Source organism: Rhinoraja longicauda, chromosome 6, assembly GCF_053455715.1.
Source record: "Rhinoraja longicauda isolate Sanriku21f chromosome 6, sRhiLon1.1, whole genome shotgun sequence".
In the NCBI taxonomy this organism is placed as follows: Eukaryota; Metazoa; Chordata; class Chondrichthyes; order Rajiformes; family Arhynchobatidae; genus Rhinoraja; species Rhinoraja longicauda.
Window position 1 is genome coordinate 61,024,746 of NC_135958.1, and position 22,144 is coordinate 61,046,889.

The following is a 22,144-nucleotide window of genomic DNA, read 5'->3' on the forward strand; positions in this document are numbered from 1 at the left end:
TCATAGCCTGCCCAACCTCTCCCAATAGCTCAGACCCTCAAGTCCTGGCAACATATTCAAACCATTTAAGAAGTGTACAAGGGGCCAGGACTGAGATTGAATAAATGGTTCACAATAGTCAGAAGGACCTTCCTCAGAGTTAAGTATCATATCAATATGCGAGTTATGCTTGTATATTTTATTTACAGGAAAATAATTATTCACAAATTCTAATTCCAGAGGACCAGATCACATTATTAGCATTTTGTATCAAAACCAAGTGACCCAATGTGCTTTTCATTTGCTCCATTTATGCATGATTACAAATTACTTTCAATTTCTTCACATTACTGTGGAACTGGTAAAACGAATAGGGTGGAGGAAGTGGTGTGTAAGTGGAAGTTACTTAAAATTAGAGAATTCAAATGTTCATTATATTCAATGAACATTGAATTCTCTAATTATTATTAACTTCTACTTACACTCCCCTTCACTTCCCCCTCCCTCCACCCTAATCATTTTGCCAGTACTCCATATTGTTTTCCTCCTGAGGTCACACCTTCCCTAGCCAGCAATGGGCTTATTAGACACCACCCTGACTGTGGTCATTTGTGGCTGGCCTTGATTAGTCGTGGTCTTTTCTTGCCTCCAGCTCTTCATCCTACCCCCTACTTTCAGCCTGAGGGGTCCCAACCTGAACCACCACCTATCTGTGTGCTCTAGAGATGTTGCCTGAACCGCTGAGCTACTCCAGCACTTTGCATCTATCTTTGTTATAAACCAGCATCTGCAGTTCCTTGTTTCTTTACTTCGGAGAGTCCCCATTACCGATACCTCTATTCCCACAGCTTCCAACTTCACCTCTTTAAAGTGCGACATACAAAGCTAAAGTATGATATACAAGACGTAATAAAACCTATTCCAGAATGTAAGACAAGGCAGAATTCAAGTTTCAAAACTGAAAAAAAGTCAAGCAGTTAATTTTGTTCTATACCAGTGCTTCTTAAACTATTTTAGTGTCATTCACCCTTGAGTGTTTATCATAAAATTTCATTCACCCTCGACTAAATGTTTTAATGTTTTTTTTTAGTAATTTTCGTCTTATTCTCCCTTGCGTATAATTTTATATTATTAAGTCATTCACCCCTCTAGTTTAATTCACACTAAAATAATTTTATTCACCCTTGGGTGAACCACTCACCAGTTTAAGAAGCACTGTTCTATACAATGCAACGGTAAGATTTAGAATTTCATCTTTTCAAGATGCTGTTGCACCAAATCCAGCTATATGTTTTTGCAAACATGTGGAGTAACCAAATAAAATATTATCCTTCCAATAAGCACATTTTTTATTTAATAGGAGGATAAGTACATCTTTTGTTTTAAAAGCTGGGCCAATTAGTTCCTGGCCATATTTATTTGGTTGGTTTGTTAAATATCAATTTGTTACATTTTTATTCATATTTCAGTATTTATCAGGATTTCCAGGCAAACATTAGAAAGATTTTCTGATGCATAATTCCTTGTACACTAGAATTTAAATATTTAAAACCAACTTTCTGCCATAATCATGTCACGTATATAGCCCTAAGCCAGTAAATTAACAGGGAAGAATACAGTGCTGGAATAACACTGCAGGTCAGGCAGCACCTCTGGAGAACATGGATAGGTGATGTTTCAGGTCAGTCCATAGAAGGGTCCCAACCCAAACCGTCACTTATCCATGTTCTTCAGAGATGCTGCCTGACCTGTTCACTTACTCCAGCGCTTTGTGTGTAAACCAGCATCTGCAGTTCCTTGTTTTTACAAATTAACAGGAATGTATGACCAGAAGATAATGTCTTAGAATTTACTCATTGACAATATTGGAAAATTTATAATTGTGAATAGTTTACGTGCATGGGTCTCCAAAACTTACCAAATGTTAATATGCACAATGTGCGCCTCAGCAGTTTCCCTGCCGGGGAGATGTGATTTGGGAGAGGACACCATTACACCTACAGGGTAATACAGTTGATAAACTGGGACAAAGGATAAACACGTGATAGTGAGGTAAATCTGGCTTTATATCTGTTTGATCTGTTTAAAAACAAATTCAAAATACTCCCAATGTAAACACTCATACATTTTAAATATCGTGCACTAATAACTATAACCAAAATCATACCAAATACTTGAAAGTCCTATGTTAACTTTCATAAAGAGATGGGCCTGATTTTTTGTAGGAACCCGCAGCCAATTAATTGCAGAATAGCTGATATGTGTTGTCAACCAATTATCTGTTAAATAGAAAGCCTCAAGAAAACAATCATGTTTTGCTCATCGTTCAAACCATTTTCTGACATCAATATGTAATTTCCCTGTACATTAAATACTCAGCCCAAACTACATTGGAATTAATGTGATCACCGTGTTGTGAAGAATTTACACTGCCAATGATCAACTCAAATAGCTGGAACAGTGTTGAAAATTTAGGCAGCACTGCTCAAACGTAACCGTTTGTCAATTTACACTCTATGCACGGGGAACGACGTAACTGGCTGAAAGAAAAAAGAGCTATTTTTATTTCCTATCTGCAATATGTTGAACGAGTCCAAGATTGGCACAGTTCCATACCTACATGCAAGGGACAAGTTCTTTATTTATTTTCCAGCAGAAAGGGAGGAAAAGCAAAACAGTACACTATCCATAACTCAGTCCGAGCAACTGCAGTTGTAACTGAATAGCTGGAAACATCAAGATAATGTTGAAGGATATGTTTCCCTAATGACCATTTTTGGGGTCAAGTAAAGTGACTTCAGACAACTCTTTCAGTTTTTAAAAGTGGTAACCAGGCCTCGATAAATGTTTAATATTTTACGTGTAATTATAAAATACGATTCTAAATTAGTGTGGAAAAGATTGCATTGTTGATGTGTAATGTATTACAGATTAACAAGAAATACCATTTCTTTTATTCTGACATGACAATGAGTCTGTCCTCATCACAATTAAAAAGGTACAGGAACAAAAAAAGTGAAACTTATCACCGTATTGCCCATAAACAGAACAGTTAAAAGATCAGGGGACAGAGCTTTCCTTCTTGCTGGTGATGTGCTTATTCTGTGTTCCAAAGACAATTTACATCCGTCAAAACCAAAAACAATTATTTGCTATTGTAGTGCTTCAAGAAGAGTTTGAGGAGCATGAGACTCCACAAAGCTAAGCACATCCGAAGAAGAAACTACATTTCTCATATGTAACAATGAAGTCCAAGAGTTTACTAACATTAAAGCAAATTCCACCAGAACTCTCATGTTACCATCTGCCACAATTGTAAAACAAACCTGTAACTCACTGCTAACAGCAAGACATTCACTCCATATAATCTGTATATTTCTATTTTTGTGTTTTACTACTACTGAAAAATTGTATTTAAATTTTCTTTTATTAAATAAAATAAACCATACTTTTATTTTGAATGTTGCTTGGAAGTGATGCCAGAGTTGAAGAATTTGTATCATACATACAGAGCATTAAGGTTTAAACTAAGGATGAATTCATACTATCATTTTTTTAATACTCGTAAGATTGAGGCAACAATTACTGCAGCAATCTAACAACCAATTATGGATCATCAACTATGACATCATACATTTTCATTGGAAAATTGGAGACACCAGTCAGTGACATTTAAGATAATGACATAAGGGAACGTTCCTTTCTATAGGCATCGTTGGAAAGTATTATAATCTGAAAGTCAACAAAATTCAAACTGATTCAGGACAGATCTGGTGATACAGCAGTCAATTGCCGGAACAGCATACTATTATAGATTTGAATTCTATTCCCCGATGATGGTTGAACTTTGTATATCAATTCTTGCTAAGCTAAGAAACACTACCAGCTAACTGTGAAGTGTCAGGGTGGTGGCGGGGAGAGGAGAGACAGGGGTGGGGATGCAAGTGGAGTGATGAGAGAGGAATAGCAGGGGAAAAAGGAATATGTTTCCAGGTCTGACTATGCAAGGACATATATCTTCAACCAATTTTAAAGCATCAGAAAAAAATTTGCAATGTACAAATGTATGGCACAGCCTTGGCTGAACAAAAGATGTGGCAGTGGCAAAGAATAAAATAGAAACCGAACCATGGACTTTTTAATAAAACAGTGTAAATTACTATTTTACACCATAATGACAAATCTTTAAAAGTACTGTTCAACAATGCCTTTAGAATGAATAGAATATTGCACCAATGATCGTCACTGCTTTTACTTGCACGAGAGCTTCCATAACTTTCTTATTTGTCCCATTCCATATTCATGGGCTTTTACCTCTCTGGGACTGACAGTAACATATTCCCTGGTACAATATCCTCCATTTATTATTTCAACACTCTTTTCACAGTTTTGTAGAAACTAAAACCTTGCCACTTGGCTGTTCAGAGCCCTCTCCCACATATCACAATTAGGATCCTGAAAAGAATTTAAAAAATGTTTTTTAAGTAAAGATTCAGATCTTGTAGCACACAGTTCATCATCTTCTTTAATCCAAAGGATTTTTTGTTTAACTTAAACAACAAAACTTTCTTCGTGCCCCCAAAAACAGCAGGATAGAGGTTCACTTCTACAATTGTTTGAATTTCTTTAAAGCCAAAGAAGCAGTTCTTTGTTGAAGAACTGTGGAAGGCAAAGCACACAGCACTGTTTTTTCTTCAACAGGGTCTTTATTTCTTTACATGTTGGTGCTCATTCGAGTTTGACTGTTTGCAGAATTAAGTTCACCTTGGCTTCCTTCTCTTGGAGGGGACTGTAAAGAAATTAAAAAAATTGACCATGAAATCATGCTTTTATCACCAGAAATGCCTGTTACTCTGTGCCCAAAACACGTTAAACTGCAATAAAACTAAAGCTTTAAATAAATGGCAGAATAATTGAATGCAAGGTATCAAATGACCATAAACTACAGTAAACATTGTATGACTTTAAGGTGACTTGCTCCAACTCAAAACTGTCAGATCAGAACAATTGTGTGGTAAACATTATTTGAGCTTTGATTTATTTTAGCTTGGTTTTGATCTGTTTTTTCTGGGCAGTGTGGGTAAATTTTAGGCCTCGTCCAACTATGGATTGCTGAATTTCTTCAGCCTTGAGGCCCTGAAAGCTGCACTCAAATGTTGGCACGGTAATCGTATCTGCTGTGGAGTTCGATGTTCAATCATCTTTCTTTCTGGTTGTTGTTCTATGTCTGTATGAAACTTTGCAAGTCTTCAAGGTACAACTTTATTACATTAACTCAATGCTAGCAGCAAAACAACTAAAATGGCTGCAACTACACAATCTGACTGCACACTCCACACTGTGTACAGCCAAGATAACTATGTACAAAAAAATCTCCCTTTGTCCTGTGCAGCGCCACCTGCGGCACGGGAGGAGCAACGGGTCCTCCCACTCCACACAGTCCACCAAACATCACACTCCCCCTTTCCAATTTAAACGTCTCTATTCCTCAATGAGTCGCCTTGGGGGAATACCACGATTGCAACGTGTTGATCGACGAGGGACCACAGGCAGATCGGCGGGGAGTTCGTCTGGTGGAACGTCGTCAAGCCAGGGGAGGGGCAAATCAGGCATTCCAGTGTCCACACGATTCGGCACCGGGGTGTCCGGCTGCTTGTTCTGGTCAGGCTCTGCGCAGTCTTCTTAACGTGGCTTCTTAATTGGCCATCATGCCGTCGGCACTGTCCTTCTTGTCCTTGGACGGTGTATATTTTAGTTCCAATGTGAGCCATGATCCTGAGAGCGCACCATTTGTTTAGCTTGGTTGTATAATTGCGGTAATACACGTAGTCGCCAATGTTGAATTTGGGCTTGTTCGACTTCGTTGGCTGAGTGAATGAAGTGTTCATGTCAAGGCGTTCATGTCAAGCTTGAAAGCACGGATCCAGTCGATGGCGCACAGAGATGTACCTTCTTTGCCAACGACGATCAGTGGCAACATCTGTGTCATACCATTACAGGAAACGGCGACAGTGCATTTGCCTTTCCCCTTATCCGAAAAGGCGGATGTTGGCCGGTTTCAGTTTCGGCGATCCGATCCTCTCCCAGATGTCCTGACCCACTAGCCACACAGCCGCACCAGTGTCCACCTGGAACTGTAGATCAACGGTCGAGACCCACAGCAAAATCCTCGGCTTGTCGGTGATCGCGGACACACCGAGCACTTCAATAGAAATGTTCTCCGCGATTTGGTCAACGGTATTTTGTGCTTTCTTGCCCTTTCTCCGCTTTCCTACGGATTGACACACTGCCTGGAGATTAACTTTTCGGTTACAGGCCTAACAAACAGACTCGATATACGGGCACTCACAGTGATGATGAGCAATCGAGCCGCACCAGTAGCAGGGTTTCGATCCTCCCTCCACAGGGGAGCGACTCTTCTGAAACTGTCCCTTCTTCTCCGAATTTGCTCTGGGTCGATCAAATGGTTTCTGGCGTTGCGGACGAGTCTGACGAATTGTATGCACCTCTTGAGGGAGCTTCGATGCTGTATCGCTGGCCATTTTGTGCAGTTCTTTTCTTAGCAGCTAGGCCATCTTAGCACACTGCAGCACATTCTTCAATGAGGCGTCTGATTCCTTGAGACTCGCCTGCTGGATGAATGCATGCCTGCAGCCCATGACCAGTCTATCCCGCAATGCATTGTCTTGGCACTTTTCGCAGCATTGAGCTTTAAAATCACATGCCTTTGCCTTGGTGCGAAGTTCGGCAAGAAATTCAGTGATAGATTGCCCTTCCTGTTGCACCGTCCGGTAGAAATCGAGGCGAGCTGCGAGGAAATTTCGACTTTCTTCATAATGCAGCTGCAAAGCCATTGTGATTTCAGTATATGAAACTTCAGTTACTTCTTCTGTAAGTTAATTTTGAAGTAGTGCAAACGTTTCTGGAGACATTGATGAACACAAGAGAGCCTTCTTCCTCAGGTCAGTCGTAATTGCCATACTTTCAAAATAAAACAGTGCGCATTAAATACGATGACCACCTTTCTCGCTCGGAATCGAAACGATCAAATTGCAGAGACATGTTAAAAAAAAAACGCCTCAAAAAATGAAAAATAGGCTCTTATCTGGGTCTTTGGACACAATCCGAAGTCTCCCGTTCCTGACACCCCTTTCGCGTTCTTGTTCTGTGTCTGTATGAAACTTTGCAAGTCTTCAAGGTACAACATCAGAGGTCTTTATTACATTAACTCAATGCTGGCAGCAAGACAACTAAAATGGCTGCAACGACACAATCTGACTGCACACTCCACACTGTGTACAGCCAAGATAACTATGTACAAAAAATCTCCCTTGGTCTTGTGCAGCGCCACCTGCTGCACGGGAGGAGCAACGGGTCCTCCCAACCCACACAGTCCACCAAACATCACACTTTCACCCTCTATTCATCTTCACAACAGATCATTTAGAGGGATGAACAATATTTGCTTTCCTCTTTTTCTGCCCCTCTTTTCCACAAAATAGTCGACTTTCTTCATTGTTTTTGTCCTGTAGTTTAAAAATAACCCACACTAATTGGAGTGATTATGTAAAACTAACCTTCAAAATGCTCTCAAGTTCATAAAAATGCTTTCGTCCTTCAGGAAAAGCTATAAACCTAATTAATGCCATTGAAAATTGCAAACATCGAATTGAAATGCAGAATATTGGTGAATTATACTGATGCATGCAAAGAACTTTTTCCGTGTTTGAAAATTCAGACTGCATTACTCTGAAATGTTGCTGCCCTTCAGTGACCAAGTATATGTCCACATAGCCAAAAACTCAGTTCTTTCATATGGTCCAGAGACTCTTTAGAAAATATTTTTAAAAGCACAATTTTAGACCAAACGCATTCAGATGATTATTTTTTGTTATGTTTTTATTACCTTACACATTGTTCAGTTATGGAGAATAGATTAAAAATATTTTCAAGTTAAATAATTTGACTGAAAGATTCAAACTGAAAATGACAATTTTTAAACTTCATAGTTTTTTAAATTTTTGATTGTTACTTGATCAATGATACATTCCCTGTCCATATAGTTGCAAGTTAATCTAATTCTCTATATTTAAATTGCAGCACAACATTAATGTGAATAAATTCCTCAGATATCCTTATTCAAATGGCTTGTAGATGTACAGATTATATAAAATGCATAATGTAACAACTTTTCTGTGGCATAAGATGTACCATTGTACAAAGAAAACGAGACGACACAATCAGACCTCCCAACATTTGATTTACAAATTCAGAATTTTGATGTCCAAAATTCAGAATTTTACATCAAAATTCATAATGTGGCATGTAATGCAACTTTTCAGCAAAAAAAAAATTATGCACGCCAAATGCGCATACGCGTTGCGCTACATTCATGTGTGAAAAAATACTATTATTTCCAACAGTCTGTAGTTCTTGGACTACATGTACAATGTCACGCCTATCATGAGTATATTCTGCTATTTATAGAAAGGTTATTGAACAGAGATACTTTTTGCAACACAAAGAAAAAAATTGTTTTGTTTTGTTTTTTCTATTTTGCTTTTTCCTTACACATCCCAATTTCTCCTGGTACTGAATAAAAGAACAATGGTCATAAAATGTATGACTAAGTTATGAAGAAAGAGTTGATATATGAGACTCGATTAAGCATACAGAAGTACTTGAAGTAAATTTACACATTAATTGATAAGCAGCTCAAAAAGGTGGTAATAGGATTTTCTGCTGTGTTTTATATTTTAACCCTGTCTTAATTAATTAATATAGTTATATAATCTTGCACTTAAATTTAATATTTACTCATTACAGTTCCACCACTGATTTTCTGGCACCCTTGGTTCCATAGCTTTGCTGGTTTATCCAGCTGGTCAAGGAAGTTGGCTATAGGGATAGATGTGCTGGCTCCAGCTGGGCTGGAATTCCAGAGCCCCGGCCGCAGGTTGCAAATTCAACCCATCGATTGGCCATGGAAGTCAATGAGGTTGAGATTGGCTGCCTTGCCCAGCCTAGGTGCCACATTTCGGGGAGACTTCCAGGGCGGGGGGGATTTCTCGCGGAACCCCTAGTGACCTCCAGCGGCCAAATTGACAACTTGCAATTACTGACTGTTTTGCGGAAATGAAATAAGAAAGCGGAAATTTTCCGCCAAATTCGGAAGGGTTGGGAGGGGTGCACCATGTAAAACAGATACACAAATCTGCTCATTAAAGCGGAAATAAATAAAGGTGACTTAAATACTGTTTTTTTATTTGGTCAAGAGAGCAGAATCATTGTTTTGATTGTGGAAGAGTTAAATTATAGCACCATTACAATGGATCTATTTTATGCTTCTTTGTACCCGTTTTCCACACTGTGAGAAGGAATATTAACATAGGGAGATGAAAAGTTATTCAAGATCGTGGCAGATTTTGAGAAGGTCAATAGTGGACATGTATTACTGTGAATCAGGAAGGTCATCAGTGCACTAGAGGCCGTAAAAACATTGCTTTACTGCTTGACTTAATTAAGCTAGTCAATAATTCATTAGAAAAGGAATTAGAGATAAATGAAGCAAACACTAAAAGGTTAAGTAAAAAGGACAGAGTTAAGAGATTTGGGGGCCAGCTGGACAGTTAGTTCTGAATTAGGCACATTGAGCTGGGTGACATCTGCCTTTGTGACAAATGACTGGGGTATAGAATGCTTCTCAGAAGAGCAGTACACTTCTGAAGGTTTAACCCTACAGAGCCTGGTCATTTTAAAATTCATTTCACATTCAGTGTGACATTAACTTGGCAATTAGGAGGCTTTTAGAAAGGCACATAGATATGCAGGATATGGAGGGACATGGATCATGTGCAGGCAGATGAGATCTTGTTCGGCAAAGATATTGTGGGCTGAAGGGCCTGTTCCTGTGCTGTGTTTTTATATATTTGATGTTGCATTGTCTATGCACTAATGCCATTGAAGATTTTCATAAAGTGGTAAAGAATGTGTTCTCCTTAGTGCTATTAAAAAATATCGAGCACTAAAAATATTAAATGATTTAAAAAGCTGCTTATGTAAAGTTTTAAACTGTAGGATCTACAATGGAGCAAGTTATGTTAGCAGGCAGAGAAATGACAATGGCTAAATGGTGCCAACTGTGGCACGTGCCCCCATTCAAATCTAAGCAGGTCCTGGGGTTATGAGGAATGAACCCAGGCAATTAGGACAAATTCAAGAGACTTCACACTGAGCTCAGCGATGCAGCCCAATTAAAATGGGAAGTTCAGTCAGATCTGATGCAGGTTCAAAACCCATTCATTTTAACAGGGAGTCTAGGTCTGTAAATCAAAGGTGAAGTCAATGTTTACATTTTTACTTATAAATTTATTTGGCTTTAGTTGAGTTTTTAATAAGTTCTAGATATTGTTACATTGATCCTGATTATCTTAATTTCTTTTCTGTTTATATATAGTTTAAATTCACAAATTTTAATAGCTTTATTGTCTCCATGTCAGAGAAATACAATAACTATGAAAATGATTTCCAGGTCTGACAGCGGATAATGCTGCCAGCTTAGCTGGGCATCAGGAGGCTGCCACAAGAATGTTTTAGAATGGAGTCTAACCACAGCAGCAATTAGGCCCTCTGTATGCCACCAAGATAAATGCAGGTGTGATCACAGACAGCAATCTGAAAAGCAAATCCCATCCCAAGTGATTCACTCTAAGCATTCAGTAAATGAGCAAACGTTTAGTTTTGTTTATTATCGCGTGTACAGTGGTACAGTGAAAAGCTTTCTGTTGTGTGCTATCCAGGCAGAGGAAAGACTATACATGATTACAATCGAGCTGTCCACAACGTACAGATATAGGACAAAAGGAATAACGTATAGTGCAAGATAAAGTCCAATTAAAGATAGTCCCTGGGTCTCCAATCAGGTGTGGATGGTAAATCAGGACCACTCTCTAGTTGATGAGAGGCAAGTTCAGTTGCTTGATGACAACTGGGAAGAAACTGTTCCAGATTATGCATTTTCACACTTCTGTAGTTCTTGGCTGATGGGAGAGGGGAGAAGAGGAAGAGACCAGGGTGAGACTGGTCCTTCATTATGCTTGCAGCGTGAAGTGTAGATGGAGTCAATGGAAGGGAGGTTGGTACGTGTGCCATTGATCACAAATGTACTTGAAAATCTTTTTTTTGTTTATCGACAATATTTTAACCTCACAACTAGCCATCAAAAATAAAGAGTTTAAAATATAAAGAAATATAGTTAAATTAAATTTGAACATTTAAAATAGACTAGATTACATACTATCTCACCAACTCCATGGGAATAAAAAATTTGCATCTCTCCAATACAATAATATTCTTTTTAGAAACAAATCACGATTTTTCTAATATAGGAGCTTGTTCCAAGCTTTAAATTAGTGCAAAGACAGAATGGACATTGTGATCACCTGTTCAAATAAATAACATTTACAACTGATATCTGTATTTAACAATTAGGCCAACATTGAAGGCTGGACAATACCTTGAAAGAGTTATCATTTAATACCCAAGTACCTTAACGTGGATTTGATTGCGCAGAATAGCAGCTCGGAGTATCATGGCTTTTGCTCTTCTTTGGAACTCTTTGCCCATCTGCAAAGACTTTTCAAATGTTGTGCTGCGTTGATCTACATCCCGGGCATACAGAATCTGGAATCAAGAAATAAATAAACTGGTTTACATTTCCTCTTGCTGATGTTTGTTTCAGACACAGAACTGTAAAGCAAAGAAATTATTCCACAATTTAAACATCAATATTCTGTTGACTGACAAAGTAGATGAACTAAAATCAATAATTTGCCTCTCCAACTCAAAACTCAAGCTGTTCCAATTATTTTTGCTGTGTTAGATTTTCTTTAATGAAAATAAAAATATTTAATATTAATCTTAAAGGAAATTATTTAATGTTTTCTCTTAAATCTTAATGCCACTTGTATAATGAGTCAACTGCTCTGTAATCAAACTATTTTACAAAGCATGATTCTATTATGAGAAATGTTTATATGCGTTAGGAAATCTTTGCCTGTGTTTTAGAAGAATCTTTTCTATTTTGCCTGCATTCTGGTCAATATTTATTCCTCATTTAAGATCGCTGTTGTTCATGAAGCCCAGCTGTGTAAAAATGTAGTGTTATATTTTCTTCATTAAAACAGAGAATTAATTTCCATAAAAGAAATCTAATTTATGGTACAATCATTTTGGACTATATAAGATATTGTACCGTATACAACAGAAGTCTCTTTTTATTTTTCCATTTAGAAGCCCATTCCATGAACTACTGAGGTGAATGCAGATATGACCACAGATAGTAAGTCTGAGTAGCATATCCCATGCAGAATGATCCAATCTATTATATTCAGGCACTGGGTGTGTAGTGCTCTGGCATTTATATTTACTTGTGTTCCAAGATCATATTTTCTACAGATCTGCTACAAGAACCCAGTGCTAAATTTGCAAGCTGCTCCTGTAGCATTTCATTTCCAAGTAGTGTAATGACTGTAGTTTTATTTTTTGCCTACACAAGGGGTTGTAAAGTAGGACAACATTAAACAATAATTACGGATGAGCAATGATTGTGTAAACAACTGAACTTCTTCCGCCCAGAAAGGTCTTGCAGTTTTTCTGTGCAGCAAGTCACTGTTTCTTTGACAATGTTTTTGTTTGCTTCGCTGCTCTATTTAGATGCCCATTCCATGAACCAAAAAGGTGAATGCAGATGTGACCATAGTAATTTTGAATAACAAATCCCATCCAGAATGATCCGGTCTATTATATTCAGTAAATAAGCAAGTGTTTATTGAGCACTAAAAAAATCCCAGTCTCTGTCCCACTTTTGCAACTTAATGGTTTATCTTTTACTTATTTATCAAGTGTCAACAAGTTTCCGTTGTAAGCACAGTAGATGTCACGTGCTGCATTTCAGCCCAGCTATTGACTGCGCAGAGGAGGTTCTGCTATTCTCGGCCTACTTTGTTTCACTGCACTGATTGTTATGCCCACAACAGATGAAGATGACAGCTCACACTCACCTTGCTATGTGAATCAATTCTACCATTAATTAATCCTTCCAGGATAAGGTGCGTCAGCTCATCCTCCAGAGCACCAACTGTGGTGTTGAAAGAAATAGCCATCTTGTTCATGTCAGCAGAAACATATGGGCTGAAATACTAAAAATAGACAGGGGCTTTGAGGCATGGCGGCAAAATGTGACTGTTCTACCAAAACATAAAACTTGGGTTTAGTTTTCATGTCTATGTTTAATACTTTGAGATACAGCCTGACTGCAGAAAATTTGGGGAATTGTACAATTGATTGTATTTGAAGTCATAAGAAATCACAACATTTTAACACAAATTTTGTTAAAAAAAATATCAGAAATAGAGCAACTATAACACACAGCGGTGTCATCTTAAAACACTCCACATGCTGCTTTCTGGTAAATACACGTCAGCAAAAGAATGATTTTAGTTTGAAAGATCAAGATGTATTGCCTTGGTCAATAGAGCTGCACACGAGGACAAGCAAATAAAAACTGATTCCAAGGCATAAGTGAAGACAAAAATGTAGATGACCAAAGGCTCGACCAAAGACATGTTTTAAGGAGTATATGAAAGGAGGAAAGAAAGATAGAAAGGCTAAGAAAATTTGGGGAGGAATTGCAAAACTTGTGGCCTTGGTAGCATAAGATATGGCAGCAGTGGTGGAGTGAGTGAATTTGAGGCACAGGATTGCAGGTGTACTGGACACGATTCAAGTTTAGATCACCTCAGGTTAATGGAGGGTAGAGCAAGGGAGTTCAGAGGTTTGTGAGAATAAGCAGGTTTAGAGGTTAAAAAAAGTTGAATGCTTCAGGAAGTAGTCACTATGTGACAGTCTGAAGATTGTAGTGATGGACTCAACTGTTTGATTAGCATACATTACAACCTAATGAAAGAAACTGCAATAATTCATCCCTAAACATTTTTTTTAGAGGTTTAAAAATTACATTTCACTGTCTCAAATTCCAAGATAAGGTTGGTGCATTCAGGAAGGATTGGGCCATTCCAAACACAAACAGTACAACTGCCACTAAAATAAATCCGCATACCTGAATGAGGGCTCGGTTCCTGATTTGTGTATAGAGCGTCTTAACGTGTGGAGCTAGGTACATATCCAGCAGAAGGTTGTCCTGTGGAAATGGAGGAACAGGGGAGAGCAAGGGAATATTTGGTAGGAGAGATGATAAAACACGTGAAAGAGGCAAATAAACAAACAACATTCCAGCAATTTGAGCGTTGAAAATTTCAAATAAATCCAATAATTGCACCCTTTGTGTGGTAGCTCCTGAATGCCTGGGGCCTAAAATCTTGCCATGTTTTTAATTACCGCAGGTAAATGTCCTCAGTAAATTCTGCACTGAAACATATTTTAAATTCGTCAAATTGATACCGCTGAATCTTCGAAAGGAAAAAAAACAAAGTTATGCCACCTATTCTGCCTTTGAACTCTAATATCACCTTTGTAAATGGTTTAGCTAAATTATTTTTTCTTGAGGTAAGGTGTCCATATCTAACCTGACCAATCAAATAACTTCCTTCCCATCTGTACTGCAACCTTTTCAAAATCGGAAAATATCCATTGGTCATATTTGTAGTTTGCACACTGGGTTCCTCTGTTGACGACTCTGGTTAGTGGTATCTTTGCAAATGTAAAGTTAATCGTTTTGGATTCATGGTGGATTGCTTGGCATTGCTGGAACATTCTGCAAGAGAGACCTGCAACAATCTCCAGAAATTTGATGTTTGTTGTTCACTAGTTTCAAAAGGTGCAGTTAACACCTTGAGAGCACATTCATACATAACAAAACATTTCAATGTTCAAATATGATTTGTAGCCTATTTCTTTTATCCCAGTGCATCAATCCATAAAAATATAGAATTAATTTATAAAAACGTCTGTGGACCTGCTGAATAGTTTCAAGTAAGAAACTGCCAACCCATATTCCAACGTGGAAGGGAAGATTCAGCATGACAGACTAGCAGAAGCCACCCACCCTGGAACATGCAATTTGCTTTGCAAAGGATTGGGGTTTTATTCAAATTCTGACTCACCTTCATTTCATCTAGCATTTTCAAACAGGAAGCATATTTTGACTCATAAAACTTGAAGATGATATCCCGCACTTGTGGCTCCAATTCAAGAAATAACTTAAAAGAGCTTGTGGTGAGAGAAATACATGCTCAGATCAGTGGTTGGTCTTAAGGTTCATCAGTTGACAACAACACATTTCAGCGACAAGTTTAATTTTACATTCCATGTATTGGTCTCTCTTGACCATTTTCCATTTTATTTATTCCAATTTTTTTTGGCCACATCAGATCAGCAGCAACACATCTTCTCTCATTGTATTTTGTCCACTGTTGTACTGCTTACAGCATACGCCGTTTATACGGATCAGCAACATGCTGACGTTACCCAAAACAAACATGGAACTGTCTTTCATAGCAGTCCAGGGGCCTGATCCAGTGAGAATACATCTAACAACACACAGCTTGCCATTTACATCAATTATAAACCAAATATTAAAATCTAGCATACATCAGGTATAAAATTGCCCAGTAAAATGCAAGAAAATACCAATATGCATGCACTAACTCAGTCATGCAACAGTCACTCAAACATGTGCAACTGATTTTTGTTAATGATTGTTTTAATCATTAACACAGGCATATCCATTCCCCATGATTCTTCACATTTCTCCACTAGATGAACTGCCAAGGAATATGAATGTAAAAAGATCAAACTTTTCAAATTTTAATTGTCATTTTACCCAAGTTCAGATGTGTGTTTTAATAATCGTGAAGGATTGGAGCAGGAGAGTTAGTAGACGACTGGTACAGTCATAGTTTTGTTCAAACACTGAAGGACTGAATTAAGTCCATCATAATGCATTTAGAATGCTAATAAAAGTAACATTCTGGTGCATTGAGAGGAGCTAGGATACTTATCGAAGTTAAATAGGTCATGAACTGATGCAGAAATATTAGGCATAACCATGAATGATTAGCTGTTTTTTTTTCCATTTTCATAAATGAAATCACATTCTTGGCAGTCATAAAAGCTCAAACTGCTTACTCAAGGGGTTTCTGTTCAATCATTAAATTGCAAAGAATTTAATGTGGTTCTTCCAACTTTCCCGAACTCAGCGAATGTAACTGAAGGTGATCATGCCTCGTTCCTATACTAGCTTAGGGGTTTAAAATAATGCCGAGTGCACACACTTGGAGAATGTATTATATTATCTTCACCTGCTGGAGATGACATTCTTTTGAAGTTCTTGCCTATCAAAAGTGGCCAGTGCACAAAGTCCTCCGTAAACTGCTACGTTGCTGGGAGACAGCAGCTGAAAAATAACAATTAAATTACTTCCATTGGGTGTTATTTTAAACCTGGGCCATGAATTGTTTCACTATTTAAAAAAGATTACATCAACTTTTTATAAGCAGGACGATAAACAAAACTTCAAAGAAAAATGTGAAAATTTAGAAAGTAAGTTTAAATTTAAAACATTTGCAATACATATTAGATTTCTCCCAAGATAGACTCTAAAGGTTGGAATAACTCAGCGGGGTATGCAGCATCTCTGAAGAGAAGGAATGTGTGACTTTTGGGTCGAGACCCTTCTTCAGACTGGTTAGGGATAAGGGAAACGAGAGATATAGACGATGATGTGGAGAGATAAAGAACAATGAATGAAAGATATGCAAAGATGTAAAAATGAAAAAGGAAACAAGCTTTTCTCGCTTATAAACGAGAAGCTAGTGCAACTTGGATGGGGGGGGGGGGATAGAGACAGAAGGAATGCCGATACTACCTAAAGTTAAAGAAATCAATATGAATATCACTGCCCAAGTGAAATATGCAATAGATTTCTCCCTTTACTTTATGAAAATTAGCAGAAATATTATACTCAGATTTCATGAAAGCAAATGTGAAAGTAAATTGGTAGATATAAAGTGCAATACCTGCTGAATTCTGATACAGTGTGGGCCTGTTAGTTTAACTAGCTTGGGTCTTCAGAGCTGCTAGACTGGCCGATGTTACGGGCTATCAGATGTATTCCAATTAATACTTTTAATCACGTTGCATAGCACTTGCACCGCGGTATAAATTTTCCAGTGATCTCAGCAAGTCTAAGCACGGAGACAGGGACCGCCGTGTGTTTTCAAGGGAGCATGGAACCAAGTAACATTCCTAATTGTGTTCTATTAATCTGGTAGCATCAGCTTTGCTTCGTGGTTCTCTACAAATATGATATTATTTGAGGCATGATATTATTTGAGGCTTAAAATAGTGTCAATGAATATAATTTCTACCATTTTACCTATTCATTGTACCACAACTCCCTCCTGGTTTACAGCACCGACCCAAACATCTCTTAATAATCTGAAATGTATCATCTGTTTCCAGGGGTAAGTTTATTTTAAGCAAATTTTGCCTCACTAGGATCTCTATATTCTTTGTGGTAGTTGCTCAAAATGAATTGTCTCATTTAACATTCCACCAATCTACTCAACTGAAAACTTAGCAGTACTTTACGTTAATACTCTTGGTGACTTTATAGATATTAATTTATTTCCTGGCAGCAGTGTGTCAAGAAGTTCAAGCCTTTGGCCTTAACACCTGAAATTGAAACCTAATCAATTTTTCCACTCTCCAAATCACTTCCAAGGTTTCTATATTCTTCTCACTTAGTAACCACACTAAACAATTTTCTCTGCAGTGGTGTAGATAAGGTGGATGGTCAATCTTTCTCCCCTAGGGAATGGGAGGACAGATGGCATAGACTTAAGGTGAGAGGAGAAAATATTACAAGAGACACGAGGGTCAATTTTATCTGCACAATGGGTGATGCATAAATGGAACACGCTGTCAGTAGAAACTACAATTAGAACATTTAGAAGACATTTGAACAGGTACATGAATAGGAAAGGTTTAGAGGGATACGGGCCAAATGCAGCCAAATGGGACTAGCCCAGATCAACACCATGGTTGGCAATGGAAAAATTGGGGCATGCAGCCGTTTTCCATGCTGCATAACTCTCTGTCTCCTAAAGACTTATTTGAGTATTGTCCGTACTAATAATCATCTGATAATCGTATTAAAAATGATGAAGAAAATAAGCTGCAATGTGGGAGGGAGTTACCCACTCACTTTCAGGTAGGATATGGCAGAATGACAACCTGATTATAAATGTTAAAACAAAGGGAAATTTGTATTGAATGGGAAAGCACCATGAAATATTGAGCTGCAGTTTCACACAAAATCGTAGACTTGGTCGTCACCTTGTAGCTTTTAACCAGTTTATACAATTCACTTGCTAAAGTTACACCGAACTGAACCTTACCTCAGGAAAGTCACAGTGATCAAAAGAAGCCAGTAAGAAGCATTTGGCTGCTTGCTTGTATTTTCGTGTGGCTAACTCTGCTAGGCCTATGGATTTAACAAAATATAAAATTCAGAATTAAGACATTTGATACCTAGCTCCTTTTTGTATAAGTATGCAAGTATTTTATTGAGAGTGTTGGTTAAAACAAAGGTTAAAACAATGGTGGTAATCTTGCCTCCATGTCAGAAGCAGAATTTCACGTTTCACCACGACATTAAAAAATACCGCATTTGTCTCAAATGAGACAATATCTGTTCCTATTCATTCACAAAATGCTGGAGTAACTCAGCAGGTCGGGCAGCATCTCGGGAGAGAAGGTTCTTCGGTCTCGACCCGAAACGTCACCCATTCCTTTCCTCCCGAGATGCTGCCCGACCTGCTGAGTTACTCCAGCATTTTGTGAATAAATCGATTTGTACCAGCATCTGCAGTTATTTTCTTATACTACCTTCTGTTCCTATTCAGATGGACCCAAAATATCTCACAGCAATTTTTCTTATAGGTAATTCTCCTGTTCTCCTCACAACATTCAATCTTCAATAATATCAAAACACATGTAATTCATCTCATGGTGCAAAACAAAATCGAAAAAACAGCAAAATATTTTACAGAAAACTAGTTTCTATGTTTCACAAGCATTTAATTAGAAACATAGAAAATAGGTGCAGGAGGAGGCCATTTGGCCCTTCGAGCCAGCGCCGCCATTCATTGTGATCATGGCTGATCATCCACAATCAGTAACCCGTGCTTGCTTTCTCCCCATATCCCTTGATTCCGCTAGCCCCTAGAGCTCTATCTAACTCTCTTTTAAATTCATTCAATGATTGGCTTCTACTGCCTTCTGTGGCAGAGAATTCCACAAATTCACAACTCTCTGGGTGAAAAAGTTTTTTTTCTCATCTCAGTTTTAAATGGCCTCCCCTTTATTCTTAGACTGTGGCCCCTGGTTCTGGACTCCCCCAACACTGGGATTTTTTTTCCTGCATCTAGCTTGTCCAATCCTTTTATAATTTTATATGTTTCTATAAGATCCCCTCTCATCTTTCTAATTTCCAGTAAATACAAGCCCAGTCTTTCCAATCTTTCGTCATATGACAGTTCCGCCATCCTGGGGATTAACCTCGTGAACCTACGCTGCACTGCCTCAATAGCAAGGATGTCCTTCCTCAAATTAGGAGACCAAAACTGCACACAATACTCCAGATGTGGTCTCACCAGGGCCCTGTACAACTGCAGAAGGACCACTTTACTCCTACACTCAAATCCTCTCGTTATGGCCAACATGTCCTTAGCTTTCTTCACTGCATGCTGTACCTGCATGTTTACTGGTGTACAAGGACACCCATTGCATTTCCCTTTTTCCTAATCTGACACCATTGAGATAATAACCTGCCTCCTTGTTCTTGCCACCTAAGTGGATAACCTCACATTTACCTACATTATACTGCATCTGCCCACTCACTCAACCTGTCCAAGTCACCCTGCAACCTCCTAGCATCCTCTTCGCAGTTCACACTGCCACCCAGCTTTGTGTCATCTGCAAATTTGCTAGTGTTACTTTTAATTCCATCATCTAAATCATTTATATATCAATTAATATGTAACATAATATAATTGCCTGGTATTTAAAATATCCCAAGAATGTGAAAAGTGCTATATAAATGCATGTTTTATAGCACTTCCTTAAAAGAATGAGAGGATAGAAAACAATATTCTCACTAACCTGCTGCACATTTCAACTTGGTCAGCACGGCCTGATTCTGACTGTCTCTCTCGCCTCTTTGCTGTAAAAAATATATTGTTTGAGTAAAAAGGAAAGTGAAGCAACCATAATCAAATCTTTAAAGCACAACTAGTCTAGAATCTGACTTCATCAAATAAGGTTAGACCACATTCTTATGATTATATGCGGTTGTAAAATTGTGTGGACTACCCACGCATTTAACTGTGAACAATAAATCACAAATTTGATATTGAAGCCTAAAAATTTAGGGCAGCACAGTGGCGTAGCTAACAGAGTTGCTGGCTCACAATGCTTTGAGACCCAGGTTTGATCCTGACTGTGTGGAGTTTGCATGTTCTCCCTGTGACTGTGTGGATTTCCTCTGGGTGCTCCGGTTTCAACTCACTATTGACCACAAACAGTTCAGTTATCTAAATAGCACAGCAGTAATGAACTAAGTATGATGCAATGTATAGCTTACTTCCCAGTACCACAAAGCCTCGCCAACTACCTGCAAGTCAGAGTTTGGCAGAATCTCTCTGCTGTGATAAGTGAGATTCGAGAAATGCTACATATGAAGGACAAGATGGTCAGCTTCATTAGAATTCGGCTCACTACCTTTAACGTGATTAAAATCCCCGATGCTTTGCCTATCAGAGATCAACTTTTGTACATTTTTTAAAATCCTTGGAACTTTTAATACAACAAGAATTTATGTGCAAAATCCAGAATTGCCCAAGTATATATACAAAGTCAGTTGAAACCGGAGCACCCAGAGGAAGGGTCTCGACCCGAAACGTCACCCATTCCTTCTCTCCCGAGATGCTGCCCGACCTGCTGAGTTACTCCAGCATTTTGTGAATAAATATATATATACAAAGAACTCATATCTGCTATTTGCTCCACAAAATGCTGCAATTCCAACATTTGAAATGGGTAATGCTGGGTGCACTATTATGAGATCATCTAATGCTTTATTCGCACAATTCAGATTCAAATAAGGTAAATATGAATACAATGCTCGGATGAATTTACTGACCTCTGCAATCTCTGGAGTAGACTCTGCTTTGCTTACATAACTGAGAACATGAGACCAGTTTTGGAGGTAGATACTGACCTGCAACAAGCAAATTATATATTATTTAAACATTCAACACAGATATCGGTCTTTAATTCAAATGTCCCATTCAGTGATCTTCCAAACTTCAATTAATGTTTTAAAATGACAATTTTACCTACAGTTTCATGGGTACCAGACAGGAAGAAATGCAACACAACCAAATAATTTTTAGCTTTATTAGTGTTTCCACTCCAGCATTCCTCATGAAACCAGTTTAAACCAAGGCATTTTCTTCGTGATTTTGACTATACTGATATGAATGGAAAGTGTAGGTCAGGTTGAGGTCAGACTGATGTTATCGTCAGATCAGACTGAACATTAATCCACATGGGGAATGAATGCAGGGATAACTGTGGCTTGAGCTGGCAAGATTCAATATTTACACAGAGGCACCAAACCAAGGCTATTAGTTAGCATGAGATTAGGTGCATGATTGAGATTAGTTAATTGGCACTGGTTTTAATGACTGGGCACCATGTTCAGGCCAAGTGTTATCTGCCATTTAAAAGCATTTTGGACTTCTATGTTGGCTTTTTAAGATGCTTTTAAATAGGCACATGATCAGGCAGGGAATGGAGGGATATAGATGAACAGACTGATGGGATGAGTTTATGTAGTAATCACAGGTATCACAAAATCCTGGAGTAACTCAGCGAGTCAGGCAGCATCTCAGGAGAGAAGGAATGGGTGACGTTTCGGATCGAGACCCTTCTTCAGACTGATGTCAGGGGAGGGAGCAGGACAAAGATGGGACAGCATCCTGAGATGCTGCCTGATTCGCTAAGTTACTCCAGCATTTTGCGATACCTTTGATTTGTACCAGCATCTGCAGTTATTTTCCTACTTAAGTAGTAATCACTG

At 38.3% G+C, this 22,144-nt stretch overlaps 1 protein-coding gene across 1 annotated transcript in view; it reads right to left on the reverse strand.

Annotated features, from left to right (window-relative positions):
* Positions 1 to 1,702: 1,702 nt before the first annotated feature.
* gps1 (G protein pathway suppressor 1) overlaps positions 1,703 to 22,144 on the reverse strand; it is a 35,178-nt gene continuing 14,736 nt past the window's right edge. Inside the window, exons 6-14 of the mRNA XM_078401108.1 lie at positions 21,203 to 21,280; positions 20,164 to 20,224; positions 18,399 to 18,484; positions 16,299 to 16,393; positions 15,102 to 15,207; positions 14,099 to 14,179; positions 13,041 to 13,178; positions 11,527 to 11,661; positions 1,703 to 4,768 (exon numbers count right to left, since the gene is read on the reverse strand). Of these exons, the coding sequence (XP_078257234.1) occupies positions 4,694 to 4,768; positions 11,527 to 11,661; positions 13,041 to 13,178; positions 14,099 to 14,179; positions 15,102 to 15,207; positions 16,299 to 16,393; positions 18,399 to 18,484; positions 20,164 to 20,224; positions 21,203 to 21,280 (855 nt within the window). The 3' untranslated portion in view covers positions 1,703 to 4,693. The remainder of the gene's footprint in view (positions 4,769 to 11,526; positions 11,662 to 13,040; positions 13,179 to 14,098; positions 14,180 to 15,101; positions 15,208 to 16,298; positions 16,394 to 18,398; positions 18,485 to 20,163; positions 20,225 to 21,202; positions 21,281 to 22,144) is intronic.